At 36.5% G+C, this 14,715-nt stretch overlaps 1 protein-coding gene across 1 annotated transcript in view; it reads left to right on the forward strand.

Annotated features, from left to right (window-relative positions):
- Window positions 1-13,063, forward strand: part of LOC127418371 (dystrophin-related protein 2-like) — a 234,719-nt gene extending 221,656 nt beyond the window's left edge. Inside the window, exons 23-25 of the mRNA XM_051658987.1 lie at window positions 9,372-9,489; window positions 9,680-9,790; window positions 11,444-13,063. Of these exons, the coding sequence (XP_051514947.1) occupies window positions 9,372-9,489; window positions 9,680-9,790; window positions 11,444-11,481 (267 nt within the window). The 3' untranslated portion in view covers window positions 11,482-13,063. The remainder of the gene's footprint in view (window positions 1-9,371; window positions 9,490-9,679; window positions 9,791-11,443) is intronic.
- The last annotated feature ends 1,652 nt before the right edge of the window (window positions 13,064-14,715 follow it).

The following is a 14,715-nucleotide window of genomic DNA, read 5'->3' on the forward strand; positions in this document are numbered from 1 at the left end:
TCGTAAGTCAATCATTGTTTTGAGGAATGAAGGCTATACAATGCTTGAAATTGCCCAAAAAAAAATTAAGATTTCATACAAAGGTGTACACTACAGTCTTCAAAGACAAAGGACAACTGGCTCTAACAAGGACAGAAAGAGATGTGGAAGGCCAGATGTACAACTAAACAAGAGGATAAGTACATCAGAGTCTCTAGTTTGAGAAATAGACGCCTCACATGTCCTCAGCTGACAGCTTCATTGAATTCAACCTGCTGAACACCAGTTTCATGTACAACAGTAAAGAGAAGTCTCAGGGGTGCAGGCCTTATGGGAATAACTGCAAAGAAAAAGCCACTTTTGAAACAGAAAAACAAAAAAAAAGGTTAGAGTGGGCAAAGAAACACAGACATTGGACAACAGATAATTGGAAAATTGTTATGGATCTTAACCCGTTGAGGTTTTGTGGGATCAGCTAGACTGTAAGGAGCATGAGAAGTGCCCGACAATGGCAAGTGCTACAGGAAGTGTGGGGTGAAATGTCACCTGAGTATCTGGACAAACTGACAGCCAGAATGCCAAGGATCTGCAAAGCTGTCATTGCTGCACTCGGAGGATTGTTTGATGAGAACTCTTTGAAGTACTTTAAGAAGTTCTGAACATTGTTTTTTTTTTTTTTTCAAATTGTAATAGTAATTTTTCACGTAATTAATGTCCTGACTATACATTGTGATCAGCTGAATGCCACTTTGTTGAATAAAAGTACCAATTACTTTCCATAAGAGCAAAATCTGTCCATTATTCCAAACCTTTGGCCGCCAGTGTGTGTGTGTATATATATATATATATATATATATATATATATATATATATATATATATATATATATGTATGTGCTGAAAAGTTTGCATACCCTGGCAGAAATTGTGAAATTTTGGCATTGATTTTGAAAATATGACTGATCATGCAAAAAAACTGTCTTTTATTTAAGGATAGTGATCATATGAAGCCATTTATTATTACATAGTTGTTTGGCTCCTTTTTAAATCATAATGATAACAGAAATCACCCAAATGGCCCTGATCAAAAGTTTACATACCCTTGAATGTTTGGCCTTGTTACAGACAAACAAGGTGACACACACAGGTTTAAATGGCAATTAAAGGTTAATTTCCCTCACCTGTGGCTTTTTAAATTGCAATTAGTGTCTGTGTATAAATAGTCAATGAGTTTGTTAGCTCTCACGTGGATGCACTGAGCAGGCTAGATACTGAGCCATGGGGAGCAGAAAAGAACTGTCAAAAGACCTGCGTAACAAGGTAATGGAACTTTATAAAGATGGAAAAGGATATAAAAAGATAACCAAAGCCTTGAAAATGCCAGTCAGTACTGTTCAATCACTTATTAAGAAGTGGAAAATTCGGGGATCTCTTGATACCAAGCCAAGGTCCTTTTGAAAAAGGAGCCAAACAACTATGTGATAATAAATGGCTTCATATGATCACTATCCTTATTAACTTTTGAGCACAACTGTATATATATATATATATATATATACACTATATATATGTAAATATGCAATAGAGATAGATATACCATTAACTATTATCTCTTATTTAAGGTTTAGTAGCAAAAACTGAAGTTTTTATGTTGATAAGTTCAAATAATTTCCATGAATCAGTTCAAACCAAATCAATTCAAATTTCTGATTCAAAGATTTGTTTGCATCATAACTCAGAAATGTTCACTGAAGCCTCTGCATGGCATTTTTCACTACTAAAATGTTTTAATAAAAATATATTTAGGTAAATATTGATGTTTATTACTATGCATTGCTATATTGGTGCATATATATATAAAAATGTGAAAATATAGTCCTCATTTTGTCCATTGTTTAAAAAAAAAAAAAATACTATGTGGAAAACATGCCTTGATTATTTTGATTAAAACAAAATTCCAGATTAACTAGAAATTATTATTATTATTATTATTATTATTAATTTTTTTTTTTAATATAATTTACTCCTTGCATTAAACATTTTAAATCCACATGGCTACCATGGCTGGTTGAAATTGAAAACAAATCACTCTTTTAAGCCATTTTAGAGCAAATACATAAATGTCAAGATATATATCAAATATCAGAGGGGCCTGGGTAGCTCAGCGAGTATTGAAGCTGACTACCACCCCTGGAGTCACAAGTCCAAATCCAGGGTGTGCTGAGTGACTCCAGCCAGGTCTCCTAAGCAACCAAATTAGCCCAGTTGCTAGGGAGGGTAGAGTCATATGGGGTAACCTCCTCGTGGTCGCTGTAGGGCTTTACTGGTTGTTTAGATCAGTGTTACTATCAGAAATAATTAATAATTATTTCTGTAGTTATTAATTAATATTTAAATTAATTAATTGAATCTAACTCATTAAAACCTCATATGGGACTCCAGTAAATGTAGTGTGCTACGTTTAGGAGCAAGTTTGGTTATTAGCAATAATTAATAATTATCAAAGACAATTATTAATTATTAAAATTAATAGAACATTGATGAGAATCAATGTTAGCTTTTTTAATCCTTTAAATCAACAATTATCAAAGATAATCGTTAATTGTTAACATCGATGAAACATTAATTAAAATTAACACTAGCTTATTGATCATTCAAATTCAACAATCATCAAAGATAATTATCGATTATCAAAAATCAGTAGAATATTAATAAGGATTAACATTGACGGGGCACCACCCTGAAATCAGGGACTAATAACCGAATATTAAAACAGTCTCAATATTAGATTGTTTTCTTAGGAAAATCGACATCCGAAGAATATCGATTTTCAGAAGAAAAAAAAAACAATGAATGAAGGTTTGAATCCGAGCACTGACATCCTGTCAGCATGACACAGGTGTATGCAAAACAAACCAAAACACTTCTCTTTGTAATATAAACAAAGTTTATTTATGCAATAATATCAATTCATAATTAATACAATGCAGTCAATAAACTTCCGACTTACAACTACAAACTAAACAGTGATATGATTAGATATGGAAATCAAAATAATCCTATAACACATAAGGTGTGTGTGTGTGACAGTGTGTGTGTGTTTGATTAGTAAGAGAGAGAGAGAGAGAGAGAGAGATGATTAAGTGACAGCCCTAAAGCTGATTTCGCGATAGCAGGAGATGAAGCAGCTGTGTTCATCACTCAGAGACACGGTTTTACGAGCGGGGCTCGTAAAAGTCCTGCGTTATTTGACTCTTTAATGGATGAACTCAGTTTCTGTCTCACCCGCGATGGCAAAATTGCACAATCCAATTTGGTTGGACCACAATACAGCAAAACAAATTTGTGATAATTAATACCCTGAGTATTAATAATGAGCGGACATGGCGGTCCGTAAACTGTACAAGCAAAAACCTTGAAACACAAGAATAATACTCTATAATATTCTATCTCTTTCCAGACGTAACCTCTTACTTGAATCGCATGAGGACACAGGTAGAATGTGTTTTCCTCCGTCCTTTAACTTTGACCCGGTTCCTTGAGGCTCGGGTGATGACGGGAGGCCGTATCCTCGCTCTGTCGGCGGGCGGTATGGCTGTTGATTGTCGGCGGGTGGTAGGGCTGTTGATTCTCGGCGGGCTGGCGGAGAACTCAGAAATGTCGACTTGATTGAAGATGGAAGAGAAATCTTTAATCTCTTCACTTCTGTAGGCAAACGGATGAAGATGCGAATTGCTCGGCGGTCTCCTTCGGATCCGTTAGAGTGTTTGGTTGAACACAGAGTAATCTCAACTCGTCCAGCGAGATGGAGGTTGTATGGCTAGAGTTTCAAGTCAGACATTACTTCCTTGTGCCATGAGGTTGCACCTGAGAGCAGCAAAAAAAGCTACGTCTATATTCGGTGAACAAAGTCGCTGGAAGCGAATTCTGGAAGCATTTCAGAATTATTTCAACTCCTGATAATGTCATGTTTGAGGGATGTTCCGTTGTGTGCCTCATCCAATAGGAGTTGAGAGTTCGATCCTTTAGTGAGCAAGGCTTCATGGATTTGTAGTCTGTTTTGGACTCCCTTTGTTTGATTTTGGCACGATTTTTATCAGTAAAATTTACGACATGGAATGTGTGGGGGCTTGAGTTAGGTTTTTACGACTGTATTAGGCCTGCCTTTGTCTTCTATCTGAATACATGAGGCCCAACATCGCTATAATGTGTGGTTCTCGCTCTCGGTGGGGCACGTGGTGAGTTGTGCGTGGATGCCGCGGAGAATAGCGTAACGCGCTCAACAAGCCAAGTGATAAGATGCACGGATTGACGGTCTCAGACATGGAGGCAACTGAGATTCGTCCACTACACCACTACGAGGACTTAGAGCGCATTGAGAATTGGGCATTCCAAATTGGGGAGAAAATGGGAGAATGATACATATAGAATATCAGAAAAAGAAATATACAGTATTTTTAGATATTTTGCCCAGCCTACCTTTTACTGAATGTTGACAAGAGATGGAGGAAGAGAGAGACAGGAAAGCTCACTAACTTCTGGTAAATTGCAAATATGGGAGGACAGAGTTAGAGAGAGAGATTATGTATGGGGATAACACCATTGATGGAGATGGAATCATACAGATGGAGTGGGAAGAAATTATAGGGAAGTCATTTCTCAAGCTGACAAATGTAGAGCTTAAGGATGAAGATGGACAGAGCAGAGTGGCCAGAGAGAGAATCCTTTATCCCCGATGAAAGAAAGACAGAAAGGAGGCTGAGGAAGGAACAGAGGAGCTCAAGCAGAGCTGATTGAATGGGATAAGAGGTGGTTGTGCTGACCGTCCAGAGGAGAGAGCGAGCGGTAGTGCTGCAGAGTGATAATCGACAGGCCGGTTAGAGGAAAAACACTGAGGCTGTAGCTAAAGGTGAAAAGGAATTAGTTGGAAATAGAGGAAAAAGAATGAAGGCGAGAGAAGTTGACTTAAGACAAAAACGTGCAAGAGACGTGTCACAGGAAGAAATAATGCGGTGGGATTATGGAGATCTGAACACTTTATACTGAACCCCTCAAAAGTCTTTGGGAAAGTACAGTCTTCCCTCTGTCGGCATCTCTGTGGAGTGATAAAAGAGTTTAACTTGGAATAAATTTAGGTTTTCATGCAAACGTCCTCAATTCAGCTCGCCTGCCTTAAGATGTGAAAAAAGAGGCGAGTCATCTCATCAGTTTGTTTCATCCCTAAAGAAAAAACGGTGCCTTTGTGACATTTGGAAAAGAGGCCAAATACCTGGTCGATAAACACCAAATTTTGGAGTTTTGTTAGCATTTGAAGATTTGTGATTATTTTTTTCTTATAGAAGCCAACAACAACTATTGCTATCTAGAGAATGGCTATGTTTCTGGATGGAATAATAGTGTTTTGCTCACTGAATGCTGCACAGCATGTCCTGTTTACTACTTGTGATTTAAAACAAAACTTTGTGAAACAGTTTGCAAAATGAAACAGCTAGACTGATCTCATGAAAATTACACAAATTATGTTTTTAAGGCTAATGCTACCCTAAACCTTAAACCTAAACCTAACCAATGGTTTCATAAAAAGCAAATGTGAGATGAAAAACAGATAAGGTTTTTAAGGTTAATGTATTATTGAATTTTAAATAAACAAAAGCGATATTCCTACCCTAAACTTTAAACCTAAACTGGTAACCGATAGTGTCATAAAAGCAAATGCGAGGTAAAAAAATACAAGGTTTTGTGGTGGTTCTATGACACTTTCGGCTCACAAGTCTACAGAACGTGTGTTCTGCTAGACTCGTACCCCGGTCCTCTGCGTTGCAACACTCTATCAGTTGACCTCAGTGGCGAATTCTCAGGGCCAGCAAAGCCTTCTCTACTGGCCTAACATGTCTAATAAATCAATATTTTTTCATCCTTTCATTCTCATTCACCTTTTTGCCTATATATTTTCGATCGCTTTCCACTCCTAATTCATCTAAAAACGAATAGCAAACAATGAATAGTTTATTCAATGCTCTCCCACTAATCATTATCAGCTCTTACTCCCCCTTTGCTGACACTTGTCCAGCAACTAGTGGACCTCAGAGACATTCCAGGTGGGCTGGCAGGCCTTAACACATCAAGCCATGTGTAACTTTCTTGACCATAACTGAGTCAAACTAACACCGCTTGTTCATCATCATTCCTTCATTCAACACGGAAGAAATTGATTGCAACTTCAACATCATGGATTCAAGGAACCATCAAGACTTTCTCCTGAGACTGCATCCGGGCTCTCTCTCAACAGCCAAGGCATTGCCAGTATCGTACAATTAACTAACTAAACAGAGGTTTAGTATAAGCTGTGAACCCCTTTGTTAACAAAGGTGCTTTGAAGTAAGAAACTGATGGTTCTTTCAGATGGTTAAATGACTCTTGTCATAGCTTCTTTCCCCTGTTCTGTTCCGGTTTAATTCACTTTCACTTTTCCATGTCCCATGTATACGTGATTTGTGTGTATGTGTTTGTTTAAATTAGTTATGTTCGTGATTTAGTTAAATTAAGCTTTTGTGTACATTCTTGCAAGCTGATTCTGGTCTGCTTGTAAATCAACATCAATATATCTGTGCCCACGAAAAATATCCTTTCTGAGAGTTGATAGACGATCAATGATTAATTGATCGTAATGTTAATTCAGCTACATCAAGTTAATTCTATTAACTGATCCAAATGTTTATAATTAATTATAACGAGTTATGATTAATTATTAATATTTCCATTTTAAAGATAATTTGACTGTGGTATATTTTGATAAATAATCTCATCCCTGTTTTTAAAAGATTTTGTTTCAAAGCTGTACCTAAAAATTTGTAATATTATTTTCAATAAGCCATGAGAATAATATTACTCTAATAAGTGAATTAATCATAATTCCCTTATTAAAGCTAATTCCTTACAATAGAAATTGTGAGCGGATACAATGAGACGTTGTATTACGATTTTAATGGTGGATAATTTTATTCAGACAAATAATCTATTTATTTGTAATTTATCTAATTTATAATGGTTGTCGAACGCGACTAATTCCATTATAAATTTCCTTGCACAATAATGTAGAATAAGGACAGTTTAATTTAATTCCTAGCTCACACATACTGTTACCCTATATATAATGGTGGCGGTACGCGGGCTCTTTAACCCATTCCGTGTACATTTACACTACCAAATTCGCTACAATGTAAACAGGAAAGGAGGACTGATTTTCACTTCAAGTAAATTGGTAAGTGCTTTTTGTATTGTTATAGCAACATCAGGAGTTTTCTAAATGTAAATTAGGCTGGCTGGAGCATTCAGTGTCAGTTTAAGTTTTGAAAAGTAACCGTGTACCTTTACGAAACAAAAATTATTGCAAGCAACATTTAGATCGCAAGTATTATTAGATAGCTTTTTCCTGGTACGTGGACGTGTTTTAAAAATGTAAATGTATTATTATTTGGCTGTGATGTAATGTATGATGTCCATAGGCACAGGGTGTCTTATTAATTGTGAAACAGTGTTTTCTTAATGGTATGAATCACACTGAAGGCCAAGATTTAAAATGCACGGGCCGCCACTTGTTGACCTACTGGGCAACTTGATTGTTCTTAAATAAGCTTGTAATTGTAGCTACTTGCATGATACAACATGTATTGCCTTTCAAGTCATGCACTATAGTAAAAGTGTTTTGATGTCATAAGACAGCATTGTGTGAGGAACAGGGGGAATATTAAGTGAACTGCCATAAGCCGTTTTACTTGTAATTTATCTGAAAGGGAATAAAAGTCAATGTTTTAGCACCTCTAGTATTTATTTCACCAGAAACTGCCGCGATACATAGAACTAGCCACATACAAGTTTTTTGGGGTTTCTATGTTATTTGTTTTTGCAAAAATTTAGACATAGTAACGAGATTCTAAGAGACCAGGTTGGAAACAACAAACATTATAAACAGCAGTATGATACATTGTTGTTACAGGACCTTACCGCATTGCATGGTTAAAGGAATAGTTCATCCAAAAAAGAATAATAATGTCCCTCCAAACCTGTATGACTAGATGCCATATTTAATTTAAGCACTTTAATAATGTTTTGATTTGATTTCAAAGTAAAAAAACAAACAAAACAAAAACAAACAAAAAAAACCGTCAATTTCGTTCTCCTCATCATACAAAGTGATCATATTTCTTCAGAAGACTTGGAATATACAGTAGTGCACGAGTTATATAAATTAGTTTTACTGTGGTTTTATGGGGTGGTTTTTGTTGTTAATGTTGTTCTTTTTTTAAGCTTGACAGACCAGAGTCACTATTCACTTGCATTATGGAAATTAAACACTGCCAAGACTTTCAAAATTCAACTTTGGTGTTCCACATAGGCAGGGTTGAGGAGTAACGGAATACATGTAACGGGATTACGTATTAAAAAATATATATATAAGTAACTGTATTCCACTAGAGTTACAATTTAAATCATTGGTAATTAGAATACAGTTACATTCAAAAAGTATTTTGATTACTGAAGAGATTACTTTGCATTTTATTGTCATTTGTTTCATTTAATATTTAGTCCTTTCAGATGGAGAACATTTATACATATACATGATGTGATCCAAAGTGAATCTGAACAGCGGTGAAACACTTTCTTATGATGTGTTACATTCATACGAGCAGACAGAGAAGTATGTTTGAAGTAAGTTTGGAGCAGAAGAAATAGAAATAATCCTTGTGTAAATTGTCAGCTTTACGCTAAGCTAAAATGCTATTTCTAGCCATTTTGCATGCACATGTTACCAGGCACAATCATGTTTTTTTATCAAGTAAATTCACGTTGGATCATAATTTCTTTTTTTCTAGTAAGACCTTTGATATTAGGGCAAAAATCATATTCTTGATAATCATTTTTGTATTGTTTTCCTGTAAAAAATATCTAAAAATCCTTAAAACAAGATCAATTTGATTGATCTTGTTTTAGAAACAACACTGCGTAAGATATTTAGGTTTTTCAGAGAATGTATTTTTAACATGTGTATTTTGTCTTACTGTACTGGAAGAGTTTTTATAGTCAAAACAGGTGAAAAAATCTTCTCCAGTGCTGAAGAAGTAATCCAAAGTATTTAGAATATGTCACTGACTTTGAGTAATCTAACAGAATATATTACAAATTACATTTTACAGCATGTATTCTGTAATCTGTAGTGGAATACATTTCAAAAGTAACCCTCCCAACCCTGCTTAGTGTATATTGCTGCGGACATAGTAAGAATAGTATGCTTGGATGCTATTCCTAATATAGTCAGCGTTTTCACTGGGATTTCATTCTTTTTGTCTCTCTCTCTCTCTCTCTCTCTCTCTCTCATTCTCTCATGTCTTCCAGCCCAAAGATGATTCGGAGGCCAATGGCTCGGCTCCTTCCTCTCTGTCCTCACCTGTGTCAGGGGGTGGCCACCGGGGGGAGCCTCCCAACAGAGAGACAACAGACACAGAAGCAGTAGGTGAGACCTAATACCATTTGCTGTCAGCCTGCCAAAAAGCTATCATTTGGCCCTTAAAGGGATTCAAAGAGAAACCTTTTTTTAAGGATTATTAGGACTATGGGTGTCTGTTAGCCTGTGTGCATTTTGTAGAGGTCATGTTTATTATAGCATGTAATGTTGTGTAGGTGATGATTTGGACTATGAACAGGACACTGTGCTGCAGCTACAGCAGGTAATCGAGCAGCTGAGGAACGTCTTCCCGTCCGAGCCAGGTCCATGAAGAACCTGAATCAAAACTCAGAAGCCTATAATTGTGCAGGTTTGTTGAAAGTTTCAAGATTTCTGAAATAATGTGATGGTATGCCTATAAGAAAACAAAAAAAGAAATAGTTCACCCAAATGAATTATTTACTCATTTTAATATTGTTCTAAACCTTTTTGACTTTCTTTTTTTCTGTGGAGCACAAAGATGAATAAAAAAAAAAAAAAATTTAAAAAAATCATCAAAGTGTTTATTTACCATAAAGTAAGTGAATAGTGACTCTAGTCTGTCAAGCTTGAAAAAGGAAAAAAACACTATAAAAATTTTAATGTAATCAAAACGACTACCTTAATTCCAAGTCTTTTGAAGTGATAAAATTGTTTTGTGTGATTTACAGAACTTCTAAGAACTTAATCTTATCAAATCATATTAGTAATGCTCCTAAATCAAATAAGGCAGCTTCATCGATAACATCAAACCTCATTAGTTCTCATTACCAAGCAACGTTATGTCATGACGTTTGGTTACGAGATACGATGAGAAAAATGTTTGAAGTTACTAGTCACAATTCACTTTCATTATGGCAAATATACTTTGTGAAAACTTTAAGAAAGTCAAACAGGTTTATAAATAATGTAAATAATGACAGAATTTCCATTCTTAGGTGAATTATTCTTTAAAGGATTTGTTCAACCAACAAACTTACAATTCTTTCTGGATGACTTTCTTTGTTCTGTGGGGTGGAGTTTAGCAGAATTTGCGAGCTGTTCTTTTCCATACAACAAAAGAGGAAGAGGATCATTTTGAAGCTCCAATAAGGACAAAAAGCATAATTGACATACCATTAAAGTAGTCCATATGACTTGTTTTCTATATTCCAAGTCTTCTGGAGCCATATGACAGCATAGTGTGAGAAACAGTTGGAAATAATATTATTTGCTGAAAATCTTGCTTAAAATCCACTGTCCAGCTTTGAAATCTCTCCTGGGTTAAAAGTTTTATTTATGTTTGCAATTAAATTTACTTTCAAACACAACACAATCACTCACAATACATGCATGAACCAATGATGTTTAAATTCATTGATGTCAAACCTGGTATGGAGGAGGAGTTCTATAGAACCAAGAAACCATGAGACATGATGACGTGTGGTCACAAGACGCGATGAGAAACAACAAGGTTAGATGTTAGCAATGTAGCCGCCATTTGATTTAAGCACTTTATCAATTATTTGATTTGAGAGTGAATGACTTTCACTGTGTTCATTGCACAAAGTGATCATATATCACCTCAGAACACTTGGAAAATAGTGCATGAGTCATATAAATTACTTGTATACTGGTTTTTTTTTCCTTCCTTTTTTGAGCTTCGTGACATGAAGTCATGACAACATTTGGAAAGATTTATCATGTTAATGTGGGTATGACATATTGATAGGATATTGTTCTTGGCAGACTAGATCTGCTACGCCCCCCCCCCCCGGTGCCACCACAGACTGATCATGGTACCGTACCCTGTCCGGCCCCCCCCCCCCGTGTAAAAATCCTGGCACCACCCCTGTTGTGTAGATAGAGTACGTAAAATTCACATTAAGACAACCTTATTTATCTGAAAAACATTTGAAGTCATCTTTGATCTCAGATGTTTAAAGTTTCATTTTTTTTATCAATCTATCTTTATAGATCTATCTAACTTCCTTTAATTTTGCAGGTACCATATTGCTCATCTTATCGTGGGCAGGGCCTTGAGTATGCAAGGCTAGCGAAATGATGGACATACTAGGATGCTGCGAGAGGGGGACAGACACCCCCCTGGCCCACCCCTCTCAGTCTGCGGCCAATTGCCAATCCCAAAGAGTTGTGGGATATATGAGTGCAAACTAAACAAACTAATGTTTACATGGTGCCAAAGGCCTGCAATGATCCGGACACTGTGCTAACCCGAGAAGTAATGCGAGATGTGTGGCTTCATCCGTACAGCACAAGAACCACAAACAAGACTTTCACCTTGCAAAGGGGGAGGTGCTTCTCTCCTTAGGTATCCCTCTGCCAGCAACTTCTCTGTGTTTTTACATTTTTCATTTTAAAATGGTTTACTGTTTTTACGTGACTCACTCATGCATATGCAAACACACACGACTTACCATGGTAAGTCGTGCTTGGAGCTTGTTCTGTGAAGCAGAAAAGAGCAGATTCCCTGGAACTGCCGATACACAAGGCAGGCTTATTTACACTGTAGGTATGACACATCTTCAGCAGAGGCTATCATTTATTTAAGATGCCAAAGTGCCCACGGGCATTCTGGTCCCACCCTGACTTTTCTTCTCCACTGGGTGTCTTTCCCATATTTTCCTTTTTCTCTTTCACATAGCACTATCATCATGAGTGCAAATCAAATACATACACAAAATTACCATTTTTACTAAACCTGCCAATGGTGAGTGATTTGAGAATTTACCAGCCATAAACATTTCTTTCCAGCCATGAAATTGTATTTTTACATTACAGTATGTTGCAGAACATCTGTGCCAAGTACCACACCAAACAACATTTCAATGCTTAAAGGGATAGTTCATACAAAAAATGAAAATTCTCTCATCATTTACTCACCCTCATGCCATCCCAGATGTATATGACTTTTGTTACATCCCCTAGGGGCAGGACGCAACAAGGTAAGAGAACGACTCCCACACAACCGTCAGCCCAAACATGAGAGAACAGAGTAGAAGTTCAACAATAGTTTTTATTGTTAAGCAATTAACATTAAAAGCAGCAGGAAGGAGGACTTCAGGGTGACCTCTGGCCAAATACAGTAATAAAAAATAAAAAAATTATCTAGAAAAGAGAAATAACCTAAATGTATATATAAAAATAAAGATACAAGACTTAACTATTCTAACAAAACAGGAACAAACCATATTCAAACAAAAAGGGCAGGCCACCCCTACACCTGTCTGCTTTAAAGACAAATAACTATTCGAAGTTTCAAATGATAAGTCACACACTGCACACTAAGTACTGTGTTTAGACAACACATGAACAGAGAACAAAAGTTGGTCTGACAGATGGCAAAGCATTAGAAACAGCACGACCAGCCTGGAGTCATGACAGCTCGTCTCTGAAGTGTTGCAGCAGGATTTTAACAGGCACACCATCAGAGAGAGCCAATCGCCTTTGCACAGGTGATGCAATTTGCAGATCAGCTGCACCTGGAAATGAGTACACAACAAAAACGAACCACACATAGACGGAGAGTGAGAACAAAACACTGCAGCAGACCTCTAAAACTAGTACGGGACATAACACTTTCTTTCTTCTGATGAATACAAATGAAGATTTTTAGAAGAACATTTCAGCTCTGTAGTTCCATACAATGCAACTGAATGGGTGCCAAAATGTTGAAGCCCCAAAATCCACATAAGGGTGAAATAAAAGTACTCCAGATGACTATGGTGGTTAAATCCATAGTCAGAAGCAATATGACAGGTGTGGGTGAGAAACAGATAAATATTTAAGTCTCTCTCTTTTTTTTTTTTTTACTATAAATTCTCCTCCCCGCTTAGTTAATCTCCACTTCACTTTCACATTCTCCTTCTGTTTTTGGTGATTTACAGTCTTCTTGCATATCACCCCCTAATGGGCAGGGAGGAGAATTTATGACTTAAAAATTGATCTGTTTCTCACCCACACCTATCATATTGCGTCTGAAGACATGGATTTAACCACTAGAGTCTTATGAATTACTTTTATAGTGACTTTATGCACATTTTGGAGCTTCAAAGTTTTGGTCACCATTCACTTGCATTGTGTGGACCTACAGAGCTGAAATATTCTTCTAAATATCTTCAATTGTGTTCTGCAGAAGAAAGTCATACACATCTTGGGATGGCATGAGGGTTAATAAATGATGAGAGAATTTTCATTTTTGGGTGAACTACCCCTTTAAGGTGCGAAGAATTAATAATCCAAAATTGAGAATAGAGCTCACACTGAAATAGGAAAAATCTCCCATACATTTATTTATATATTTAACAGCCCCAACAGAGTTAAAAATGTGCAAAGTGTTAAAGCGTGTCAAGGGCAAAACATATTTGGGATTACCCCTTTGTCAGTGCTAAAACTATTAAAACGGTAAAATGAATTTTTATTAAAAATCTATTTTTATCTCTGTGACAATGGAATTATTTTGCTGTTTTTTTTATTTTATTTTTTTATGTATATTTGTGACAAACAGTACCAGGTCACTCGCAGCATTATACAGGAGAAACGGGGCTAGTTGTCACATGGCGAAGTCGCAAAAGCTGTGTCTCAGTAACGATAAGAGTCACAAGTCCAATTGCGGAAATGCAACTGGACTTTTCCCCTTATATATTAGTTTAGGTGGCTAAATGGAAGGAATTTACCACATATTTTTTGCCAAATGGAGTTCTGGAAGAAACAAACTTTAGGCATCTAAGATATTCTTCTGATGGTAAATTGGTAAATGTTATTAGAAGATGCATAAATTGTAACTTGGGATAGATGTTTTCTTTAGCAGACGGTTTAAGCCATGTATTATGTTGCAGTTAGTCATAAAGTTATTGAATGTTTCACTAAAGCTATGTGACAAATGTTTTATTTTTGGATTGTGTGTGCACACACTTAGCCATACAAACACAAAGCATCTTGATGCAGAGATGAGCAGATTTCTCGGCTCTTGGTTTTCTGGACACAAAGGGTATTGTCTCTTGGTGACGGAGATTTGTAGTGATGTTCTGTCAGAGCACTTGCTGTTAAATTACAGCTGTCCAACTTGTCCACCAGGTTCGGCCCATTTCTCTTTGGCTCGGGAGGGTCTTTTACACCAGTCACAGTCTGATTCAATTTAAACCTAGCACATCTCTTATGCCTTAAACTTCAAAGCACCCACAGACCAATCAGTGTGCTTTTTTAGTTTCCTAAAGAATACCAGACTAACATCTCAATGTCTTATTGTCTTCTTCC

This window comes from Myxocyprinus asiaticus, chromosome 27 (genome assembly GCF_019703515.2).
Source record: "Myxocyprinus asiaticus isolate MX2 ecotype Aquarium Trade chromosome 27, UBuf_Myxa_2, whole genome shotgun sequence".
Classification (NCBI taxonomy): domain Eukaryota; kingdom Metazoa; phylum Chordata; class Actinopteri; order Cypriniformes; family Catostomidae; genus Myxocyprinus; species Myxocyprinus asiaticus.